Here is a 25,140-nt window from a genome sequence, read left to right as displayed (position 1 = left end):
CTGGAACATGAATTGGCCTCCTTATAGGACCCAGGACATGCAAGGTGAGGAGTTAGCCACTGAGCCATCCCACTGAACTCCCAAGTAGCAGCTTTGATATATCCTCAGGATCATGCCCTCCAAGGCAATGGCCCCATCCTCCAATATCCTTTTCCATGTCCACCCAAGGGCAAAACCTGGTGCTTCCAAGTTGGTCTGTGAGGTTGAGAACTGCCAAGCAATGTGAGAAATGAAGTCCCAGATGCTATTCAGTTATCAGGCTTGTCCTGGACATAGTTTGAACCTAGTTAAACTTTAACGTGGGGGAAAAGTATCTGCATTGCTCCGGTTCCTGCCTCTGAAGAATTTCTATTACCATGGCTGGGCATGCTTCTGTGATACTGCGATACAATAGCACATGTATATTTGATCACTACCCCAGGCTGCTCACACACAGCTCCTGCCAGTAAAATAACTAGTGGGTGGGATGGGGATTCCTAAATAGCCTCAGGATGATGACAGCCACAAAGATCAAGACAACATTATGGGAGGGGGGTGTTCCAGTCCCACTCCCCAAACTTGGAAGAAGGGAGGACCAAAGGTCGACTTGATCACCAGTGGCCAAGGCTGATGTAGTCAGTCATGCCAAGGGAAGGAAGCCTCTTATACACACTGAGAGTACAGAGGTGGGAACACTTCTGGTGAGCTGAACACGTGGAAGTTCCCGGAGCAGGGAGCACTTGGATGGAATGTGGAGCTCCGCACCCTTCTCCCACATCCTGCTCCGGGCAGCAGGCTGATCATCTGTAGCCTTGGTAATGAGCTTTATAATCAATGAGCAAACATACACAGTGTTTCCCTGAGTCTCTGTGAGCTGCTTTAGCAAATTAGTCAAGCCTAAGGAAAGAGGGGTGGGCCTTTGGCACAAAGGTTAATGACTGGGGTAGCCACTTTCCATAGGAGGATGCATGAGTTCAAGTCTAGGTCCCACTTCCTCTTCAAGGTGCACCTTGGGAGGCAGGTGATGATGGCTTAGGAACTCGGCTTCCCGTCTGAGCTCCTGGCCCCTTGCTTTGGGTCTGGCCAGGTCATTGTGGGTATTTGGGGTGTGGAGCTGTGGATTTTTCTTTCCTTTTCTCTGTCTCTCTTTCCCTTTTCTCTGTCTCTCCGCCTTTCAGATAAAAAAAAAATAACATGAATGAATAAATAAATGTGAACACCTGAGGAGTGGGGGAGTGGGAATCCCAATGTATTCCAAGTTGGTTAGAAGCACTGAATCACCACCTGGGATGTGCTATCAGCATTTGACGTGATACAGGACTGGGCAGCAAGTCGTTGGCCTGTGGAGTCTGATGCAATGTCATCTCTTGGTAGGTCAGAACTGAAGTGAATTACAGGACCCCTAGTTGATGTATGTGTGAGAATTGTGTATTGGTGTCAGAAGTGACTGTTGTGTGATACGTGAAAATGCAGAGAAAAAAAATTATTTTCCTTTGAGCACCCTGATACTTTGTCAGTTCGTCAAATTTCTTTCAGATAGAAATTAAAACAGAAGCTCCATGTCCTAATCTATAGAACTGGACTGGTTTACCTTACAGGTGGTTGGAAGGACTACAATAGATGCAGACACATTTCTTGGCAGGCACCGTGAGTCAGATGGCAGCTAGTGGGATCACATCTTGTCATGACTTTTAAAAGTGGGTTCCTGGGGAAAAAAAAAAATGCTTGCTTTAGATATACTACTTCTGGACAAGTGCCATGGCATATCAGACTAAGCCTCTGCCAGTGGCGCCAGTCTCCCATAAGGCTGTCAGTTCGAGTCCTGGAGGTTCCACTTCCAATCTAGCTACCTACCGATATCCTGTGAAGACAGCAGGGGATGGCTTAAGTCTTGGGCCCCTGGACTCACATGGGAGATCCATAAGAAGTTCCTCGGTTCAGCTCTGGTCATTGCAGTCAAATGGGGAATGAATTAGCAGAGAGAAGACCTCTGTCTCTTCTAACTCTGCTTTTCAAATAAACAGAAATATACCTTTTTAAGTAATAAAATAAAATAATACAATAAAAATCAAATAATATTCTATTTTTCCCAAACCTCTATCCGCAGAGTTAAAAAAAAAAATGTGGAAAGGAGATATGAAACAAAAATAGTAAATTTGATAATAAAGTTGGATAATGGGTATATGGGAAACACTAAATCTGAGATATGTATGGTGAAAAAATTAAAATAAGTGAATAAGACCTTTGCACAGTGAAGAAAAGGAAGGGATCCCAGGAATAATCAAGCATGAATCACTGTGGGAAAATAAAAGACATATTTACATCATTGAGAAATTAATTTGGGTCCCTAAGAGGGAGGACTGGATGGAAAAAAAGTGGGTTTTTTAAAATTTTTATATTTCTCCACTGCAAAACAACAGGAAGAGAGTGCTGTGTGGGTTTCTCAGCTCTGGACACAGCTCCAGGGTTTCTGTAGCTGCAGGCGGCTTCAGGCTGCTCCTGGAGAGAGCATTGTCCTGCAAGAGGCAGCTGGCCTGCATTCCTGCCTGTTCCAACCCACCTCCACTACTCCCATGACTGGTCTTTTTGGACCTTGACCTTATACCGCACACTCCCTAGGTAACTGAAGCAGTGGAGTGACTGTGCAAGCCTGGTCCTGCCGTTGCTGACTTGGTCATGCTGGTGGCTATCTCTTCCCAACCACAGTGGGCGGACACAACAGGAAGGAAGTAGACACTGATGGCCACAGGCAGATGCACAGCTGGTAGCAAGAAGAACCTCAAGAAAGGCAAGGAAAGCAATAGCAAAGTGCCTAGGAAACACAAGAGCCTTCCAAACACAGGCACTGTGGCCATCCACTGGACAGAGACCCGTACTTCGTTAACTCCTGAGGGTATCACTTCATTATCTAGCACAGGCCAGCTGAGGCTGTTTATTCAGGTAAACTCTAGAAAAATAGCCTGAATTGTGTTTTGGCAGCCGCCAAATGAGCTCTTGCATGTGTGGCCAAAGGATTCTCAACAAGGGGCAAAAGCCACTCTGGGGAAAGGGCAGTCTCCTCAGCACATGGCACTGGGAAAACCGGATATGCACCTGTAAAAAATGAAACTGGGTACTCTACTAGCACATTAAAAATTCAAAATGAATGAGATAACTGAAGATGAGACTTAAAACTAGAAAACATTTAGGCATAAACACAAGGGAAACACACCTGATACTGGATTTGGCAATGAGTTTAAAGATTTGTTTTATTTTTATTAGAAACACAGATTTACGGAGAGAAGGAGAGAGAGAGATCTTTCATCTTCTGGCTCAATCTCCAAATGGCCACACAACAGCTGGAGCTGAACTGAAGCAAAGCCAGGAACCAGGAGCTTCTTCTGGGTCTCCAACATAGGGGCAGGGGCCCAAGGACTCAAGCCATCCCTCTGCTGCTTTCCCAGGTCATAAGCAGGGAGCTGAGCAGCTGGGACATGAACCAGATCCCATGTGGGATGCCAGGCATTAATAAGCAGAGGATTAACCTGTTGAGCTATAGTGCTGGCCCCCGACAATGATTTTTTGATATGCCCCAAATGACAGACAAAAACAGTAAAAATGGATTACTTGGGCAACATCACACTAAAAAACTTCAGTGCATCAAACAACCTATTCAACAGAATGAAAACAAATTATGAAATGGGAGAAAATATTTCCAAATCAGATAATCAGGGATTAATACCAGTATATGTGACAAACTACCCTTCAATAAAGAAAAACAAATATCCCGATGAGAATATGGGCAAACATCTGAACAGACATTTTGCCCAAGATTATATTCCATTGACTATTTGGGTATCATCTCTGGCAAAACGCTGTATTAGTCAGCTTTTTGATACTTCAAAAAATATCTGAGAGGAGCAATTTAGGAGGGGAGTTTTATTTTTACAGATAACATGAGGGTTCACAGTTCAAGTCTGGGTGGTCCCATTAGTCTGACACCTAGTGGAGGCTGGAATGGTCACATGGCAATTCCAGAAGACAAGCAGAGTGTGCTCGGCTTATATAATCCATCCTTGCATGAGAATAGCTCCCAAAGGCAAGTCCCCAGGGCCTAAAGACCTCCCTTCAGGCTCACTCCTAAAAGCCGTGTTAGAGCAAGTCTCCTTTACTTCTGCTCTTTAACAGTTTTGGAGGGTCTACGCTGGTAATAATCTGAAGCAATTAGTTTCATCTTTCCTCATATAGTTGATGAAAAGAGAGTCAGAACTGTGAACTGATGATAATGTTTCAGGTCATGTACCCTGGCTAGTGGTGGAGTTTGGAATAGAAAACTGGGAACCCTGTTAAAATGCTTATAAAACCTGCAGTTTAAAAGATGTAGGATAATTTCTGTTCATCCTTGTTTTGATTCCCAGACCTATTCAGAGTCTAAGAATAACAAATCAAATAAGGAAAGTCAGGTAAGAACAGAACTGAACCTGTGTGTGAGTGGTGTAGATTCATAGAATAACTAGGATCCAACTAGACTTTGTCCAGCCAAGTAGCCCCATCTTGTGGTCCTTTCAGGTATTGCACCTAAGCTTAATTTTTGAACCGGTCACCACAATGGGAGACCTGACAAGTTGCTGTGGGAATAGGTCTGGTATGATGACTCCCAAATGTTAAGGTGCTTGAGTATCACGCGATGAGGGTGTAAAAATGCATGTTCCTAGGCCTCTCCCCTAGGACATGTAACCGAAATAGGCCCAGCAATCTGTGTTGTTTTCTTCTTTTTTTCCAAAAAGCTCAGGAAGAGTTGTGGACCAGTATAAGAAAAACTTAAGCCTTAGTGGTACTCATCCCCTTGATATGTGAGGAAAGGACTATTCGGAGGAAAAGAATGGGAAGAAACTGTTGAGAACTGTCCAGGCCTGAGCTTTTGCCCTACTGTAGGCTACCAAACATGATGCAATGCTCCCCAAGCTGGAGGAATGGCTTATAGAATTGCCACGCCTGGATGGGCTTGTCTGACACAGGGTGAGTAGAGTCCTGACCCCAGGTTGTTTGCAATGTGCAGAGCAAGGAATCAACAGGCTATCACTGGACATCCTGAGGAATGAAGTCTGATGAATGTTCTAGCAAGTTGGGATGAGGAAGTGCATGGTGAGCCTCTGTGTGAATCCCCTGGTTAACACAATGCTTATGACCTTCGCTTGATATTAAAGATAGGGAGCCGTGTGCCTGTTTTGTGATGACAATGTGGGCACTGCTCTTCTGGTAGATGGTTTGCACGTTTGTGTCACTCTGGGAAGCTCTCAGAACACCATCTAGCCTAGAGAGTCCAACTGTAGAAGTGGCTACTGAATTCTGAGTCTGTGATTCAGAGAGTTCTGTGCCGACTGCCTTATCCTGAAGCCACTCCCTTGATGCAGCGAGTTAATCTTTAGCAAGGAGCTGACTTAATAATCATTAAAGGGAAGAGAGGAAGTGCCAGCTGAGGGAGAGACGGCTGCGAGCCTGATCTACTCTGCCTCAAAGGTGTGGGGGTTCAGACACCAGTCTTAGTGAAGGCATTAGGGGCAGGGGGTAAAACGCCATCTGGGAAGCCTGCACCCCACATGGGAATGCTTGGAACTCCAGCTTCCTGCAAATGCACATCCCAGGATGCAGCAAGCCACGGCTTTACTCGGAGAAACCCCATCACGCAGGTGGGAGACGGGGAGTGCGTTCCGGGTTCCTGATCTATCATCTCAGGTTTTCGAGGGCATGGGAGGAGTGAAGATCTCAGGTTCTCTCTCATTTCAAGTAACTAAAACATGAAAATAAGACCTGAGGCCTATAGGTCAGAGACAAAGGACCATTGACCAGCGAGCATCGTAGCACCTCTGGGTCCAGCTCTGGGGTGAGGGCCGCCGGAGCCTACACTGTAGGAGAGGAAACCTAAGTCTAGGAAAACTGAAATTTCTCACAAGGAGTTGGTCTGCCAGACCTCTGCAGGCGGGAGACGGTATTTTTTTTTGCCATGGTTGTGTGCCATTGGAAAGGCAGTGCAGGAAGGCGAGACACCTGGAAACACTGGAGCAAGCTGGAAGGGAGCGTGTCCTGTGCCAAGGATTCTGTATCCGAGGGCTGTCAGGAACCAGGAGACATGGACGCTGTCCCCGGCAAGCCGTCAGCGTGGCTTCCCGTGCTGCCAGCTCACCGCATCTCCTCACCCGGCACCCGCCCGTGCTTCGCCCTCACCCGGCTGGCAGCCACAGCAGGTGCCGGCCATCGTGACCGAGGAGGAGACAGACCTTGACTGTGCGTGACGGCTCCCCAGAGGGGCTGCAGTGGGGTCTTGGCGGCGGTCTACCCAGCGTCCCCTTGCCTCACGTGTCTCGGGGGTGGGGCAGGCTCAGCAATGGCTGACACGAGTGGCCGAGTAACCACACCACAGGCCTGTGACAAGGCATTACGCACCCCACTGACCGTGCTCGGCCACCCCTCCGAAGCAGGCAGCCTCGGGCTCCCGCGCCTCCCGCCACGCGGGCCTGAGGCCTCCAGGCACGGCATCGGGCGGGGGACCGAGCCTTGATTTCCCACCACAGGCCGGAAGCAGGTGGTGACACGCCCAGCAGGCCACGCTCCCGCGCTAACGGCCGGCGGGGAATGACAGTTCCGCAGCCCGCCTCGCTCTTCCCGGCTTTCCTCTCACAAGCCGGAAGCGGGGGGCGGTGCCTGCTGAGTGCGCCGCGCCGACTGGCCAGTGCCGCTGCCCCTCAGCGCCCCCTGGGCACCGCCCACGTCCACGGCCCGGAGCCTCCGGGCCAGCAGCTGGGTGGGAGGGACTCGGACCGAAGTAGCGGGCGCCCAGGATAGCGGCGGCTCGGCCGTGCCATGGAGCCTGGCTCTGCCGCGTCCCCCGGGCCTTCCCGCTCGTTTAAGGAGGAGCTGCTGTGCGCCGTCTGCTACGACCCCTTCCGCGACGCCGTGACGCTGCACTGCGGCCACAACTTCTGCCGCGGGTGCGTGAGCCGCTGCTGGGAGGTGCAGGTGACGCCCACCTGCCCCGTGTGCAAGGATCGCGCGTCCCCCGCCGACCTGCGCACCAACCACACCCTCAACAACCTGGTGGAGAAGCTGCTGCGCGAGGAGGCCGAGAGCGCGCGCTGGGCCGGCCAGCGCTCCTCGCGCCACTGCCGCCTGCACCGTGGCCAGTTGAACCTCTTCTGCCTGGAGGACAAGGAGCTCCTGTGCTGCTCGTGCCAAGCCGACTCCCGGCACCAGGGCCACCGCGTGCAGCCGGTGAAGGACACCGCACACGACTTTCGGGTAAGAGCGACCAGACCCAGCGCACACACGTGGGTGGCAGAGCCAGACCTGGGCACGGCGACCCGGACTCTCCCTTCCCTCCAGCCAGTCCGAGCCACAGTCATGCTTCTCTTCCCAGCCCTGGCTTGCAGATGGCGGCTCTGGATTCCCACCAGTTCCATCTGGTTACCTGCTAAGGGGCTGCCTTCACCCTGGCCAGCGCAGCACCCTCCCCTCCAGATGAGAGGAGGGCGAATGTAAATAGGGAACGAGAGCTGGGGTTACTGGATGCTCCCCACACAGGGCCGCCCCGTGGGAACCGGCCTGGGCCCTGCACCCTTCGTGCCTGGGGTGTACCCAGGAGGTTGACACACTCAATGTGTGGAGGATGAGTGCTGGAGCTAGCTTTGGAGCCCTGAAGTTTCCCCCAAATCAGTCCTCTTGCTCCTGTGCATACTTGTAACTGTAGCCCTGTCCAGCTAGTATAATCTGGGTTATCATTTAGCATCCCAGGGCTGCTATTCCAGGAGCTATAGCATATGCCTAGGAGTGATTTACAAGGCCAGACTAAAGGGGAGAATTCTTTGACACTGAAAGGAAAAAAATGATCAGAAATTTAGGATTAGCCTAGCTCAATAGTTTTTAAAGTCTTTGACCTTTGCCCATGAGAAGAAAGTCAACCATTTCCATTGTGCCCCAGAACATCCATACATAGGTCTCAATTTAACAAAGTTTTCTGAAAATGTCCACTGCATGCCAGCATTTTATGTTGCCCTGATCTCTGCTTCCACCATAGGCATGTCCCCTGTTGTTCTGTCACCTTTGTTGAGCCGTGCTCCACTCCCACGCTTTCCTTATTTCCCTTGGTAGAAGGTCTGTGTCAGGATTACAGCCAGTTCCAGTGCTGGGCAGCCTGCAGGCTGGGATCCAGGCAGGGGGAGATCGTGACTCCAGTCCCAGGTGACATGGCAGAAGGGCAGATTGGGGCCGGGCAGGGCCAAAGCTGAGGACCTCAGGCAGACTGCAGGTCTGGGCCAGGCTCCAGAGCACATGTTCTAAAGACATGTTTCAGCAGTTCCTGAGTTTGAGTAGGTGCTTGTAAGGCCAGCCTCCCGGGGGCACAGTGGAATTTGAGAGAGACTCATTTCCCCTCAGGATGCTAACAGCAGGAACTTGAGGGCTGAGGAGGCTGTTTCAGGCAGAGGCAGCAGTATGTGGAAGGGTTCAGAAGGGGAGACTTCCTAGGTATCACTGAAGTTCATAGTTAGAAATGAGGATGGAGATGCAGGGGGTGCCAGAGGGACTGAGTAAAGGCCACAGGAGCAGAAGAATTCAGCAGAGAAGCGATGCTGGGTTAGTGAGCACTAACAATGGTGGCCAGGGGTGCAGGGAGTGATCTAGTCCCAAAAGATCTGAGGAGGATGAGACTGTGTGTGGCCTGTCTGATGCAGGGTGCAACTCGTTTCCTAACAGTGTGTACCTACCTTTGGTGTGCCAGGACTAATGCTGGGCATTGAGACTCCTGAGTCTGTAGGTGGGAGTCCCTCACCTTGTGAAGCTCATGTTTTAGGTGGGAGTCACAATCAACTGATGAGTTGTTTTGGTGCTAGTTGATGGTTGTGGGAGGATCCCGTAGAGGACAAAGGGCTGGATAGGAGCTGTGGCTTGCTATACGGAGCCTGATTCTTATTAGGGGGAAATGTGATAAGATGTGCAGAAAAAGCACTTTGACCCTACCAGCTAGCACTTTCTGTGTTTATGTGTTAACAAGTGGACTTACACATAATGGCTTAAACTGCACAAATTAATAATAGCATAATAATAATAATAGCATGAGGGAACTGCCAGGTCCTAACAGGTGTCGGCGGGACTGTGATTTTTGGAGGCTCCAGAGAAGAACTGGTATCCTTGTCTTGCCCAGCTTCCAGACACCCCTTCCATTTTCAGGTTCATCATCCCAACTTACCTGTTGTCACATGGCCTTCTGCTAACTCTCCTGCCTTCCTCCTAGAGATGAGATTGAGACCCACTTTATTGTAAGCAATAAAATTAAATAAAATTGAACATCAAATAAAAACAAAACTAAAATCACCATGATTCCAAATTTTTTAAAGAATTAAAAATAAAGATTTATTTACTTATTTGAAAGGCAGAGCGAGCAAAAATAGAGAGAGAGAGTGCATCCATCTGCTGATTCATTCCTGAAATGGCTGTAACAGCCACGTCTGGGCCAGGCCCAAGCCAGGAGGCAGAAACTCCATCCAGGTGTCCCACATGGCTGACAGGAGCCAACCGCTTGCTGCATCTTCCCAGGCACATTGCAAGAAACTGGATTGGAAGCAGCATAACTGGGACTTGAGCCAGCACCCTAATATGGGACACCAGTGCCACAAGTGACAGTTCAATCTGATGTGCCATAAAACTGGCCCCAGTGGTTCTAGTTAAAATGCGAATTGCAAGGTTAGTTTGTTAAAACTGAATCTCTCCTCCTGACAAATACACCTTCGACTCTCCCTCTATGCTACTCCGGCAATGATTTGATTTTTCAGCCGAGATGTGCCCGTTGGAAGAGCTCTGGAACTTTCATGTGATATGATTAGCCTTCATTTGACTCTGGCTCATTCTCTGCCTGCGAAGTGTATTTCTGTTCTGTATTTGTTTGACCAAGACATTGAAAGTAATATAGCCTGGCGTGAAGTACGTTGTTAACTGAATAAAAATGCTGATGCTGAAGCTGTAGAAACTAGTAACATTTGTCAACTCTCTGCTTACTGTTTAACAATAGGGGGTTAAAGTGATAAGGGCCAGGATCAGAACTCAGGTTTCCTGACTCCCTGTTCAGCACTGTCTGACTTGCACCTGCAACAGCAGAGCGGCCCTGGACCCTGACACCCGGGTCTCTGCACAAGGCATGGCCGCCTTGTTCTTATCCATGCCCCTGGACTGACAGGGTGGATTTTCTGGGCTCTCCAACCTCTTTCTGCTCCAATCTCTCCTTCCTCACCTGGGATTTTGTCCTTAGAATCAATCTGGCTAGATCTTATCTAAGGGTATTCCAGGTACCTATGAAGTCGCATTTCAAGTTTTCTCCCTTCTAGTTCTTTGCCTCCTTTTCCCCAGATACTCAAGCCATTTCCAGTCCCCAGATTTTAAACCAGGCCTTAGCTAAAGTTCCTGTTGCACCAGGGGCAGGGAGGGAGTCTCACCAAACTCTGTTCACCGGGGCTCCTGATGACGGAGCTCCAGCAGTGGCTGCATGGTAGACAACTGCTTCATGGGAAGTCTGCACACCAAGAGAACCAAAAGGTCCAGAGACCAGACTGGGGAAGGAGAAGAAAAGCATCTGGACAAGACTGAGTCATGTTCAATCCATTCATGCTATCTGTCCAACATGTCTAGGACTTGTTAAACGGTGTTAAACTACCTGGTATGTAAATGGCACCTACTTGTAAAAGCTAACGCCCAGTGAATGCATGATTTGTGCCTAGTGCACTCTTGGGCGTATTCACATGACCTCATTGGTGGAGTCCTCACCGCAGTCCTTTGAGCTTGACTGTAGTTCAGTCCAGATGAGGGCACCAAGGTGCAGAGAAGTTATGATTGTTGGCTGTGGGTCACCTTCAGCCATGTAGAATTTCAGTGGCCAGAGCTCTTAGCTGCTCCATCAGTCTGCCTGAGAACAACATGCGAAATATATAGGACAAAAGACAAGAAGTCCTGGTGCTGGAACAGCATGTTTTTCCCATTTTAAAGTGGAATTTTAGAAACTGTACAAAGCTTTTGTGCCCTTAGTTGTAAGATTGGGAATATAATAACTAGAGAAAGAACATTACTAAGGATCTTGCCAGTGGTTAGTGATAAAGACAGGATACAGGTCGAACATCTTCACTTTGAGTCCAGGAGGCCTTGTGGTATGCTGGAAGAACATGGGCATTCAGTGCACTGTGTCTGAGCAGATGGTGAGCTGAGCAGCAGCTTTGTTTTTGTTGAGATCTGCAGATAGACAGTGAGCAAAGCCGGGACTCTCACCTTACAGAGCAGATGTCATTCCTTCTGCAAAGCTGTATCATGTTGGAGGAGAAGACCTGGGGCTTAGGACCTGCCCTGGGGAAGCCCATGACCTTTCCAGGAGAAGAGAAGTAACAGTCCTGGGTAGTCAGTGCTGAGGTAGAGATGTTCTGAGTGCCGAGAGAGCCCATGAAGGTGAGAAGCTCTCCAGACAGCTTCCTGGAGGAAATGAGCTGGGTCACAACTGACCTTTCCCCAGGTGATGTTGAGATGATTGGATGAAGCAAGTGGAAACTGTGTACAGTGTCACAGGATGGAAAACCTGGCCTGGGCCTGGCTCTTAATACAGCCCCTGTATTTTGATATTTAGTACTTGTACAGGTGCTGTGAAGAGCTTGTGAAATAGTTCTCATCTTTCCCTCAACCCCTGTTTTCCCACCTCCTGTTATAGCACTGGGTACCTGTGTTGATAATGTGGGTAACAGGATTTTGTATTTAAAGTATGAGATGCACAATAAAAACTTGATGCTAAAGGACTCAACTTGTTATTTAAAAACAAACAAACAAACTGATGTGACCATCTACTCATAGTGTGAATCCTTAAGTGTAAATAAAAATGTGCTGTTTTGTGTGTGTTTATAAATAGACAGACTTGACTGGTGCAGTGTGATGCCACAACCAGGGATCTTCTACTCTTCTGGGCTTGGGACTGGATGATGCTTCAGCCCCTTCTGGGCACTGAGCTCCCCTGAGAACAGTAATCATCTGTGTTCATCCCAGCTGGCCTTACCCTGAGGCCTACTGTGAGCTTTTCAGATCATTCAATCACTTCCTTGATGACAGACAGTTCGTTTGAATAGTGAGCCATATACAGGGGCTAAAATCAGAATATTGAAACTGCTTAGGCCCTTTCTGACTCAAACTTACAACATGTAATGTTTTCTAGGTTAGCCATGAAATGCATAGAAAAGGAAATAAGTGGAATACAGTGCATAATAAATGAAAGAGGAGAAGATGGTGTAGGTGTTGATCAGTTCAAACTGAATCCATAAAAGTAAACAGAGTTGGATTTGTGGTGTTAGAGCTTGCAGTTTGGGAGATGCAAATTCAGATAGCTCTGGATCATTATTCTGAAGAAGGCAAAGAAAGTTGCTAGTTGTAGGGGCAAGGAGTACTGCTTTAAAACAAAGCAGTAAAAATTCCTTTATAGGACAATTCTATTGCATGTAGAGTACCAGAGGGGCTATATGAACAGCAGAAGATGAAGAAAAGAATGTATAAGCCAAATTAAAAATGAGAGACCAGTAACTTCTTGATGTGTGTCTCAAATCTGGATACATCATTTCAGTTGCCTCTGGTCAGTGGGAGAGTGACCAGACTTCGCAATCAAGGCAACCTCTTGATGCATGCATAAGGCCTGCGTCCTTGGTGGCCTCCCAATTCCATTTAAAAAAACTCAGTGTTGCAGTCATTATGATTTCTTCTTTTATTTTTAGTGAGCAAGACAGAGAGTACAAAGAGATGACAGATTCAAATGCAAATATATTCATAATTACATTAAATGCTAGGGTTAAATGGAAATGATTGCTAGACTGGGTGAGAAAACCCAGATAGGAATTTGGGGCAACCTAAGAGATAACTGTATTCCTAGAAGTGCCTATTAGAGATCACTTGGTTGTACAGCTACAGAAATTAGGACTGTGTGATGTTGGTGCAAGGATGGACAGATGGGACAGGGAAGTAGGCCACAAAATAGATCCCTGTTAGATTTGTGATAGGTGTCTCTGCAGACCCATGAAGAATGATGCTCATCTAGTCCCCATTAATCAAGACACTGAGCCACCAGGTTTCCACATGAGACCCCAGTTTAGCAGGAAGGCTGTGACATTGAACAAACTACCATGGGAGATTTATTAGTGAGCTCAGTTTAGGGAAGTGCTCCTAAGCAAATAATCATAAAGCATAAGACTGGCAGATTATGTTGAAGTCAAGGTAGGTTAACTATACAATACAAGACACCCATTATATATCTGACCAACGAAGGGTGTGCAGTGTGCATACCTAGTAAATAACTATAAACTGATGGGACAGTTGCTGGCATCCCAACTGAAAATTAGCAAAGGGATTAGCCTCGTGGCACTGCATGTTAAGCTGCTGCCTGAGATACCGGCATTCCATAAAGTGTTGGTTTAAGTCCTAGCTGTTCTGCTCCCAATCCAGCTCCCACCTAATGTGCCTGGGGCAGCAGCAGCAAATGGCTCTAGCATCTGGGCCCCTCTGCCTATGTGGGAAAATGGGTTCTCGGGTTTGGCTTGCCCAGTCCTGTCCCTTGCAACTGTCTGGGAGTGAACCAATGTATGGAAGATTTTCTTTCTCTCCCTTCCTTTCAAATAAATAAAAACCATTTTAAAAATGAACAAAAGGCTTTAACAAGTGTTTCAGAGTAAAGCTCTAAATGATCAGTGAGCATCGTTGGCTAACATTGTTCATGTTGTAGAAGTGGGTAGAATTGCTTTGGAAAACCATTCGGTGTCAACTACCACAGTGGAAGATGCCTGGCTTGTGTCCCAGGAGTTCTTGCCCCTGGAACCTGAATGCACGGTAGAGAAGAGAATGCCTATGACATTTATTTGAGGAAGGTTTCATTGGCGTGTGGATTATTAAAGAATTGAGCAAAGTAATTTTAGAATTCTAGTATTTTATTCTGCAGAACTAAAGAAAACTGACAACATGCTTGAAGACAAGAAATTTGGAAATTAGATGACGTAATTTAGAAATACAGTCACTGGACAGACAGCACAGTAGCTCTCCTTGTCAGATAGCATGCATAATGTGGTGGCTGAGAACTTGGCCTAAAGAGCTGGAGAGTTCTGTGCACAAATCCTGGTTCTCCCACTGTAGTGGGTTGGCCCTTGCCTCCACTGTGCCTTATTTTCTCCTCTAATGGAGGTGAGAGGAGTACTCATCTTTTTAGTCCAGGTCCTTGTGATACACAAAGATGAGAATTCTAAGCTCTGATGTATATGTTAAGTGTTATTTAAAAGGTGAGAAAGCGTACATGTGCACACGCACTGTGCGCACACACATGAACATGGGTACACAGAAACGGCGATTATGAGTGAGCAGACATCCCAGCTTTGTACCAAAGGAGAAAAGATCGGGGGAAGGGAGTCAGAGAAGGAATCTAGCAGTCCCTCCAGACATGGTCTGAGGTGGACAAGAGAGAGCACTTTTCTGATTGTTGGGCTCCTGTATGAGCTCAGGGAGGAGCCTCACCAGGGGTGAAGCCGCCTGGGGATCTCATGGTACATCATAAATTCTCGTGCAGCTTAATTTAATATCCATTATCATGGCATTCCTCCTTTACCCCCCACCCCTTTCCAGGTTCCAGATGAAACAGATGCATCCTGGGAAAGGAGGTGTTTTGATTGATAAGCAGGAACATAGAATTGCACATGGGTGCATGTAACTTCCAGCTCAACAGTCCTAAACTCACCTCCTGCCTGTATCCCATATCATTCCCATCTGGAAAATGGAATCAGAACTATTACTTCCCTAAGAAGGACGATGGGGTGATGTGACAGTACAGTTTGTCAAATATCAACACAGTTCCTGGCACACAGTAAGTGCTTGATAAATGTTAGTTATTTATATTTCATATTATTTACAGTTGTTTTCCTTTCCAAAAGGGAAGGTGAAACTTGAAAAGCTTTTTTGGGATGTAGAGAGAAAAGGGGCCAGCAATGTGGTGCAGCATGCTGGCATCCCATATCATAGTACCAGTTCAAGTCCTGACTGTTCTCCTTTTGAGGCAGCTTCCTGCTGGGAAGGCAGACAAAGATGGTCTGAGTACTTGGACCCCTGCCACTCCTGTGGGAGACCTGGATGGACCTCTGTGATACTGGCTGCAGTCTGACCCAGAATTGGCTATTGCGTCCATTTGGGAGTTGACACAGCAGATGAAAATGTCTTTTTCTCCCTATATGTCTGGCACTCTGCCTGTCATTAATATGTAAATGTTTAAAAATGATGTAGAGAGAACAGGATAAAGTTATAAAATGGGGACCCGTTAAACCACTCCCTTCAATATGAGCATCCCATATTGGTACTGGTTTGAGTTACACTGCTCCAATTTTAGTACAACTCCCTGTTAATGTGCCTGAGAAAACAGCAGAAGATGGTGTAAGTAGTTGGGCCCTGCCACACTTGTGGGAGACCAAGATGGAATTCCAGGTTTCTGAATTCAACCTGGCCCAGCCCTGGCCATTGTGGCCAGTTTGGATTTGAACAAGGTAATGGGTGATCACTCTGTCTCTCTATAACTGCCTTTCAAATAAATAAGTAAATAAATACATCTTTTTAAAAAGAAAATGATATACAAAAGGTAAGAATTTAACCTAAAAGCTGGCTTCTTCAAGGCATCCAAAGTGATCAAAAACAACGATGAACAAAAATCTGAAAAACAACCAAAACATCAAAATTTGCTGATGAAGTATTTCAGATAGACCAAGCAATGTTAGACCATTAGGAGAAAGACCCATTGAGATGTGAAGGGGCCTGTGTAGATTAGGCCTCATGGGAAAGACTGGCTCAGCCCTACTGTGAGACCTGAAGACTGATGCCTGCCGATCAGTTCAGCGTGAAAGGTTGGAAAGGGAGACTGTAAGGATAACCTCTCCATGGCTGCCTGCATGACTTGGAGTCAGGGCCCATTCTGGACTTGCCTTGGTTCAGGCAGGACGCTGTGCCCTCTCATGACCAGCTTGAGAGAGAACTGGCTGCAATTCTGCCTCCCCACCTCTTTCAGGCATCCATGGACAGGGCAGGCCAGAACATCTCTGGGGGCCTTCAACATCTGCTTTCAGGTCAGATCCACACTCCTGGGTTTAGTAAATGTGGTTGAGCCAGTCTTACTGAGTTGGAATCCCTGAAGGTTGTCCTCCTTGGCCACCCTCCAGGCTGACTTACTTCTCTCCCCGCCTTCTCATTCCCCACCACAGGCCAAGTGCAGGAACATGGAACACGTGCTGCGGGAGAAAGCCAAGGCCTTCTGGGCTATGCGGCGCTCCTATGAGGCCATGGCCAAGCACAATCAGGTGAGTGATCTAGGAGCTGAACAGGAAGATGGGGGATACCCAGGACAGTCTGAGAGAGTAGCAAAGGTGGGTCTGATCTGGAGGTGACTCACGTTACTGACTGGGTGACAGTTGGCCATAGTTGGCCCTCCTTAGTCCTGCTGCTTTCATACGGCTGTGTGTGGACAAGCAGGGCTACTCTGCACCTCTGCTCACTGGGGAAGGAGGGCAGGGACAGCTGAGATGGCCGCCTGCATCATGTGTACCATGATTTGGAGTAACTTGAGCGTATGTGACACTTCACCCCTAGTGTGTTCAAGCCAGCAGTGGCCTGGAGCTTTGATTCTCCTGTTGCCTGCCTCAGCAGCCCTGCCCCTTGTCTCCGGAATGATAGAGCTCCTTAAAAAAATTTGTAGATAACAGAATCAAGGATGTTTCTTTTGGAGCAGAAAGGTGTTTTTGTTGTTGTTTGTTTTACTTTTTAAATTTTGTGGTACAATTTCATATAAACTGAGATTCCCCCCAAACTCCCACCCCTTGACAGATTTTCCCCATGTTGCTACAATAGTATAGTCCTTCATAAGGAATCATAATTCCATCAGTCTCTTATTTAAGTGTGCCCCGACGTTGCTGGTACAGATAATGTCAGACAGTCAAGCATCCCATTGTCTACACATTTCCAACACTTTCACTGGGAGTCCATGTTTTGTTTGGAAGCAGCAATGCATGTTGCATTGTACCCACACATCTGGATATAGTAGTCCCCAGTACTCCATCACTATACATTTCCATAAATGAGAAGCCAGGAAACAAGGTCAACAACTGGTATGAATTAGAACAACAGCCACATCAACAACAAATTACACCACCATGAAAAAATGCACCACTGAGTAACTAACACATGGGTGACACAAAGGAAACACAAAAGTCTCTTGGGAAGATTGATGCCACCCTGTAATCCGTGAGCCAGTGATGAATTCAATACAGAAAAGAAAGTATTTGGAATAAATGAAACTGAAATCAAAAACATCAAAACATGGGATGCAGCCAATAACAAAACACAGTATGGATCGGGTTATTGAAGTTATACTTTCCATGATGGTTTCCTTATATTAGAGAGAACACATGATATTTGTCCTTTTGTGATTGACTCATTTCACTGAGCATAATGGTCTCTAGTTGGGACCACCTAATTGTAAATAGTATTTCATTCTTTTTTAGCATGTTATTGTTATTATATTTATATTTAACAGTTTATAGTATTCAAGAGATTTTACAGAACGTCATGCATTTTAGGATAATCAAAACCGATTTATAACTCTTATAATTCTAATAAGCCATATATTAACAATTGAAGAGTAGAACAGTCTTAGGAGGGGTGTGCAGAGAAATTTCCAATAACTTAGCTAGTGAGGAATAACTGAACCTTGTATCCTATCTAGTGAGGTCAAGGAAAGGCCAAGCTGACTTTTTCCTGTCTGTTCTAAGCTTTCTAGTTTAGTTTTTCTCTGCCCATCTGAGCTAATTTTGAGTCTCCGGAGTGACCTTGATGGCAAGAGAAGATGGGGAGCCAAGGTTGGAACTAAGTAAGGACCAGAGAAAGTTCCTCTCCTGAGTTCAGAAGGGAATTTATGATTCTTCTATCTCTGAGGACCACCTGGGGTTCTTGGCTGTTGTTCTGATGTCATTAGACCCTATGGTATGAACCTCCTATGGGAAAGGTTCTGGGCTGCTTCAATCCCGTGTGGAAGATCCAATAGGAAATTGCTGACCTCAAGAGCTCTCGGCCTACGAGGGCACTTAAATTCCCTGTGATCTCCTTGGCAGTTGGCATATGGCCCATAATGACAATCCTTGATGAGGTATTACTGCTTCTGTGGCGCAAGCACTTGGGAGGTTGGAGGTTTCTGGGGGTCTCCAGGACTAGGATACAGACCTTCTCTTATCCTCCTAGAGCAGAAAGTTTTAAAAATCTGTATATGAGAGGTCTTCAAGAAATTCGTGGAAAATGTATATTCTTAAAAAATCATGCTCCCTGCTAGGGTTTTGGTGAGACCTCTAGATTAGGCAAACCTGAAGTCCTGAGATTGGAAGACAGATAATTTTCCAAAGTTATTGTTTGTAATAATTCATCCCTGATTTAGAATGTCCCTTGCTACTCTGAAACTTAGACAAGGTATAGGACGTGGCATATTGACACGGTTATGGGAGAACAGTTACCATCTTTGATGATTCACCCCCTCCAGGCATGACGTGATGGCTCAGTGGCTAAATCTTCTCCCTACAAGCACCAGGATACCATAGGGGCACTGGATGCCTCACTTCCCATCCAGCTCCCTGCTGTGGCCTGGGAAAGCAGTCAAGGAAGGCCCAAAACCTTGGGACCCTGCACCCGCGTGGAAAACCCAGAAGAAGCTCTGGGCTCCTGGCTTCAGATTAGCTCAGCTCCGACCATTACGACCACTTGGGAGTGAACCAGCAGATGGGAGGTCTTTTTATTTCAAGAAGTTCTGCCCCCCCCTTTTTTTTCTTTTTCTTTTAATTGGAAAGGCAGATATACAGAGAGAAGAAAAGACGAAGAGAAAGATCTTCCATCCACCGGTTTACTCCCCAAGTGGAGTGGCCATAATGGCCAGAATTCAGTCAATCCAAAGCCAGGAACCAAGAGTTTTTTTTTTTACCCCCTTCCTAACTAAAATGCTAATTTACAGCTTTGTGCAAATAAAGTCTGACTTCGGTGTTTTATCTAAGGGTTCTATGTGTGATCATGTCCTTTGAGCACAGGGTTCCTTCATGAGGCATCTGGACATCTTTGTTCTGGGTGATGGTTGAGGTCCCATCTGCCTTGTGGCATCTCTGACTGCCCCCTGCTCTATGCCACAGGTGGAAGCTGCCTGGCTGGAAGGCCGTATCCGGCAGGAATTTGACAAGCTACGTGAGTTCTTGAGGGTGGAGGAGCAGGCCATACTGGACTCAATGGCCGAGGAGGCCAGGCAGAAGCAGCTCCTGGCCGATGAGAAGATGAAGCAGCTGGCAGAGGAAACCGAGGCACTGGCACATGAGATTGAGCGGCTGCAGGCGGAGATGAAGGAAGATGATGTTTCCTTTCTCATGGTAAGGAGCTTGGTGTGTTGATGCAGCAGCAGGGCCTTGGAAGTCCAGGCACCAGCTGGGAGCCACAGACCACCACCCCTGGCTGGCCTAGTCTTCCCATTGGCTCCTGGAGGATCCAGCAGATGACGTGCTCTGTATCAAAAGGCTAGAAAGACTAATCCAGAGCAGAGTTCCAAGAAGGTATCCTATTTCTGTCTTCTCTCTTTTCTTTCCCACTCTCACCCTCTCCTGTGCACTCTCATTTTTTGTTTGTTTGTTTCTTCTCTTTCTCTCCCCGCATAAAATGAAGTCTGCAATTTTTTAAAATTTAAATATGATATTGTGATGTTTTCTCCCCTTAAGCAAAGGATGATTCTAAATAGGATAAGCTTTTTCTTTTCTTTTATTGGTTTCATTCTCCTCCATGAGTCATTGGTCCTTATGGAGGAGTTTCCATACCTTACTACTTTGTTCTTTATGACGTATCTGTCATCACATGGGCATATTACCATTTATTCATTGATCCTTTCTGTGGGCACTAGGCTTGATTCTCTATTACTGTGAATAATATGGCTATACACACTTTCAAATGTACACACTTGTGTACCCATAATGATGATGATTTGTGGGCCTGTTTTTCTTTCTCTTGGTTATACACACAGGAGCATTCTTGCTGAGTCTCCTGACTCCATATTTGAAGAGATGCCAGACTGTTTTCCAAGGCAGCTGAAACATTTTATGTTCCCAGAGCAGGTGCAAGGATGCCAGGTTCTCCACATCCTCCTCAACACTTGCCTTTTGGAAATACTGTCATGGCCATTCAGGCAGGTGTGCAGTGGAGTCTTCCTGGGATTTTGACTTGTTCTTCCCTGGTGACTAATGCTGCTGTATGTCTTTCCACGTGCTTGTTGATCATTAGTGGATCTTCTTTGAAGAAATGTCCATTTGGTTCCTTGGCCTGTTTTTAACTGGATTCTTTTTTGAGTTGTTCAATTATAAGAGTTCTTTATCTATTACAGATATGAGTCCTTTAGTCCTAGTTCTAGAGCTAGGTCTTTGATCCAGGGTATAACATAAAGATGTACCTTCATTTTGTGTATGTGTTGTACAATCTGTTTCAGCACTGTTGGTTGGAAAACTATTTTCTCTCTCATTAGTGGGTCTTGACACTCTTGCCTGTGTGTGTGATGGTTTATTTCTGCACGTTCACTTTTATTCATTTCTGTGTCTTATGTTAATACTCGATGACTACTGCTTTGTAGTAAGTTTGGAAGGTGAGGAGTGTGAGTCCTCCAACTTAGTTCTTTTTCAGGATTAATTTTTAAACCCTTCTGGATCCCTTGAATTTCCATATGAATTTAAGGATTGACTCTTTAGTTTTTGCAAACAATCTAGCTGAGATAGAGATATTGACATCCTAACAATATGAAGTCTAAGGCTTCTGATTCATGAATATTGAATACATGGCTTCTCTTGAGGTCAAAACTTAACGTATTTTTCTCTGTGTATCTTTGTTTTTTAATTTCAGAAACATAAGAGCCGAAAACGGCGGTAAGTTGCCAAGCCTGGTGAAAGTGTAGGGGAAGAACAGGCAGAAATACTAGAGGTACTAACTACCTCCAGTGGCTCTGGGGCAGGGAGGTCACACAGCCAGCTGGGTGTAGTAATGGAGACTGGCAGATGGAGAGAGCCCTGTTCAAGGTATTCCAGTTCTGGTTGGCATGGGCTCAGAGTGGGAAGTGTGGACGGCCACCATCCTTAGTGCATGGAGGGAGACCATCACCCTGCACACATATATGTTAATGGGTCATCCCACATTTGGGCTTGCTTCTTGACCAGCCCCCCTCCTTTTGAAAGGCTTTGGACACACTGATTCTTGTTGACAGTGGTTGGTTTCACTGGGACAAATAAGGAAGAGTTAGCTATGCCCCTGTCAGACCTGCCTAAAGGTGAAAGAGAGTACTTTGTATGGTAGAGAGTTCCCTGTCACTGGAGGTGTTCAAGCAAAGGCCAGGTGAAACCTTGGAACTGTTGGACTAGTGCATGTTTAAATTCCTGTCCAGCACAGACATCCCGTGACTACATGTGTGATTTCTGTCTCAGAGAACCTCCTATTTCTATTTCTCCCAGCTAAGGTAAGGGAGTCCTTGTATTGAAGCCTTAAGGAATATAGCAACCCTTTCAATTCCCAGCCCATCTCCTACCAGAGCCCACTGCAGGTTTGTCTTGGGGAAAATGGAAAGTTAGGCCTGAGGCAGGAGACAAGGGACCCAGTTGTGTTACCTAATTCCAGTTAGCCCAGTATGATCCAGAATGCAAGGATGTGGCCTCGCTCACCATGTCCAGTGCTCCCTTCCCAGGCTCTTCTGCACCATGGAGCCGGAGCCCGTCCAGCCTGGCATGCTCATCAATGTGTGCAAGTACCTGGACTCCCTACAGTACCGTGTCTGGAAGAAGATGCTCACGTCTGTGGAATCTGGTGGGTACAGGCACGGAGGCAGGCACCTCGTGCTAATCATGAGCTGGCTGAATGCACCTGCCTCACAGCTGCTCACTGTCCAGTTCTTCCAGGCAAGCTCTGGACCCTTTACCCTCCCCTCCTGACAAAGTACCTTCTTGTCTAGCCCTCCCTTACTCTTCAGAAAGAAGAGCACTCCCCTCTCTATTGAGAACCAGATTGTGTCTGGGGAACAGCTTCCTCAGTGCACGGTCACCTGTCCCAAGGTGACTCCTTCCCACGGGAACCACTGTGTCCTGATTGCATTCGGGGAGGGTCACATGCTTCCCTAAGACATCCTGAGGCAGAGCTCCTGCCTGTATCATTGTGCCGGGGCTGCCACAAGCTGGCTGGCTTACAACAGCAGTTCCTGAGGCTGGGCATCCAAATCAAGGTTGGCAGAGAACCGTGCTCCCTGTGACACCTGTAGGGAGAGTCCTCCCATCCTCCCGTGCCTCCTCTAGTCTCTGCTTGCTGACCATCCTTGCTGACCTGGGCTTGCAGCTCTGGCACTTGGATCTCCACCTCTTTTGGCAGGTGGTACTCTCCCCTCCAATGTCTGTGTTGCTTCACGTTTTATCAGGACCCAATTATACGGGATTAAGAGCACCACTCCAGTCTGATTTTAGCTTAACTGCTTTATCTGTAGTTTCCCCATTCCCATGTGAGGTGTCATCCTGAGGTACCAGGAATTAAGATGGCCTCATGCCCTTTTGAGGGGCGGGGGACACAATGCAACTTACAGCACAGCACAGCACAGTTCCTCAGCCCAGCCCATCTCCCTGTGTGGACTGAGGGAACAGGTGGGGCACAGGTGATGGGTTTGGGAGCACTGGGGCTGTCAGCAGGCAGGTGAAAGGGAGAGGTATCACCTGTAGCTGACTGACCCTCACTTTCCTCTTGCCCACAGTGCCCTTCAGTTTAGATCCCAACACTGCAGCTGGCTGGCTATCCGTGTCTGATGACCTCACTAGCGTCACCAACCATGGCTACCGTGTGCAGGTGGAGAACCCTGAGCGCTTCTCCTCGGCGCCCTGCCTGCTGGGCTCCCGCGTCTTCTCACAAGGCTCCCACGCTTGGGAGGTGGCCCTGGGCGGGCTGCAGAGTTGGCGGGTGGGCGTGGTGCGCGTGCGGCAGGACTCCGAGGGCCACTCGCACAGCTGCTACCATGACACGCGCTCGGGCTTCTGGTATGTGTGTCGTACGCAGGGGGTAGAAGGGGACCACTGTGTGACCTCTGACCCGGCCACACCGCCCTTGGTCTTGGCCATCCCGCGCCGCTTGCGCGTGGAGCTGGAGTGTGAGGAAGGCGAACTGTCCTTCTACGATGCTGAGCGCAACTGCCACCTGTACACCTTCCATGCCCGCTTTGGGGAGGTGCAGCCCTACTTCTACCTAGGGGGTGCACGGGGAGATGGGCCCCCCGAGCCTCTGCGCATCTGCCCCTTGCGTGTCTCAGTCAAAGAAGAGCTGGATGGCTGAGCAGACCAGGGGCTGGGGGTCTGGTTTTCTTCCTGAAGTCCCTGCTGCACAGCCTCTCCCTGACCATCTCACTGGACTCCTTCCCCCTGACTCAGGCTCCAAGCTGCTTTGCTTATTTCTCCTGTTGCCTCACTTCAAAGCTGCCAGGTGCTGTGTCCTGGCTCTGTGGAGCTATGGTGCCTCCGGATGTGAATTTTCTGAAACCTCATTCCAGCATTTCTAGGGAATAGTGCTCACTTCTGGGATAGGCATGGTGAGGCCAGCTAATCTAGAAGACAATTGCCATGGAAAAAGAGATGCTGATTACTCAGTTCCCAAGGGACTCTGGGGGCTGGGAGGGAAGCACCATCCTCAGGCAGGAGGCAAAAGTGAGGGGAGATCCCGGGCCATGTTTCTGTTGGAGTGACTGTGGTGAGCAACCCCCATGTTAGATCACAGGGGCTGCCATTGTAGCCTGATTTTGGTCCTGGAATGATGAGCCAGGGTGATGTCGACCTGGAGTGTGAGAGCTGAGTAGAGGAGGCGATAGGACTGTGGCTCTCACAGCAGATCTGCATAGAGGCGTCCATCTCCAGCAAGCTCTTGGCTCTAGGAATGAGTTGTAGGGGAAGGGCTGTCTCCATGTCAGTGGTGCTGGGGAGGCCACAGCATAGAGAATACATGGGAAATGAGTGTTCATCAGGGTGGCTGTCATGTTGTTGGGACAGGACTTGCGGCTCAGCTGATCCACCTTTTATGTCAGGATTATAAAAAGGTTTTGTGTATCCCCCCTGGGGCCCCACAGAGGGGAGGCAAGGGTGTCCATCTCCTCTAGTCTGTGTGCTTCTTGGACAACTTCCTCTGAACATAGGATTCCCAAGGAAAGTGCTAGAGGCCCTGGCTTCAGCCTGTTCCCTCTCTGGGCCTTGGTTTCCTCATATGTGAATGCAGGGCTGGGGGCTCATGGCCGCCTGTGATGGCCATGAGGAAGGAAATGGAATCAGTCTGAGGGGTGGCCCTGTGGTCAGGACCCTGGGTGCTACTGGAGAGCAAAGGGGAGGCAGGTGCTGCGCTTATTGCTGACCTCTGCCTGCTTGTTCTTGCTTTCATGTCTTTTGGATCTTCATCTCACTCCACCATGCCCACAAACATGTACCTGCACTTTCCATTCCTGACACATGCCTGCAGGTACTTTTTAATTACCAACTCACTATACCCCTGGAGGAAGCACGGTCAAAGATATTTCCCTGTAGGAGTAGGGTTAGCCAAATCTGGGTGTTTTTCTGAGCAAAGACTATATCCTGCCCCTTGGTACACAAAAACAAGGCATTTGAAATCAAAATTATGACTTGGACCTATGCATGAGTTATACATGTTTGTGTATACTGGCTATGTGAAAGTAGGGAGAGACCAGGTAGAAAATACCACTCTGTGAAGTGGGCCATGTCGGGGTAGTATGGATGTTGGTGAACTAGGGAGCGTGGGCCTTATTAAGACAGACTCAGGATATCTCGAGCACTCTGGGAGCCAAGCATATCTGAAAGCATATGTCTTCTGCTATCAAATATTTATCCAGCCTGTCAAATACAATATGTATGTAATGGATGTGATCAGAAATTATTTTGCTAGTGGTAACTAAACTTTGTTAAGTAGTTTTTTCATCTTGGATGTTAACATTTGTTTTAGTTTTTTTAAAAACATAATTTGAAGCACATAGAAATTTTTTTAAAAATAAAAATTATATTTAAGCTGAATCCCACTTTTTATTTGATG

General features: G+C 47.5%; 1 protein-coding gene across 1 annotated transcript; it reads left to right on the top strand.

Moving 5' to 3' along the window:
• Positions 1–6,673: 6,673 nt before the first annotated feature.
• TRIM35 (tripartite motif containing 35) lies at positions 6,674–24,342 on the top strand. Its single transcript, XM_004579082.2, has 6 exons — positions 6,674–7,254; positions 16,242–16,337; positions 19,200–19,430; positions 20,938–20,960; positions 21,770–21,888; positions 22,817–24,342. Exons 1-6 carry the CDS (start codon positions 6,820–6,822, stop codon positions 23,386–23,388), a joined length of 1,476 nt encoding a protein of 491 aa, XP_004579139.1. The 5' UTR covers positions 6,674–6,819; the 3' UTR covers positions 23,389–24,342.
• The last annotated feature ends 798 nt before the right edge of the window (positions 24,343–25,140 follow it).

This window comes from Ochotona princeps, chromosome 11 (assembly GCF_030435755.1).
Source record: "Ochotona princeps isolate mOchPri1 chromosome 11, mOchPri1.hap1, whole genome shotgun sequence".
Taxonomy (NCBI): Eukaryota; Metazoa; Chordata; class Mammalia; order Lagomorpha; family Ochotonidae; genus Ochotona; species Ochotona princeps.
Note: the sequence above shows the minus strand (reverse complement) of the source record. Positions and strands in the feature narration are given on the sequence as shown.

What these genes read in the sequence shown, in the direction of transcription:
- TRIM35 (XM_004579082.2), top strand. Translation starts at nt 6,820, where the DNA reads ATGGAGCCTGGCTCTGCCGCGTCCCCCGGGCCTTCCCGCTCGTTTAAG. An exon ending in CATAAGAGCCGAAAACGGCG is followed by an intron (nt 20,961 to 21,769) that starts GTAAGTTGCCAA and finishes CTCCCTTCCCAG; the next exon opens with GCTCTTCTGCACCATGGAGC. An exon ending in GCTCACGTCTGTGGAATCTG is followed by an intron (nt 21,889 to 22,816) that starts GTGGGTACAGGC and finishes TCTTGCCCACAG; the next exon opens with TGCCCTTCAGTTTAGATCCC.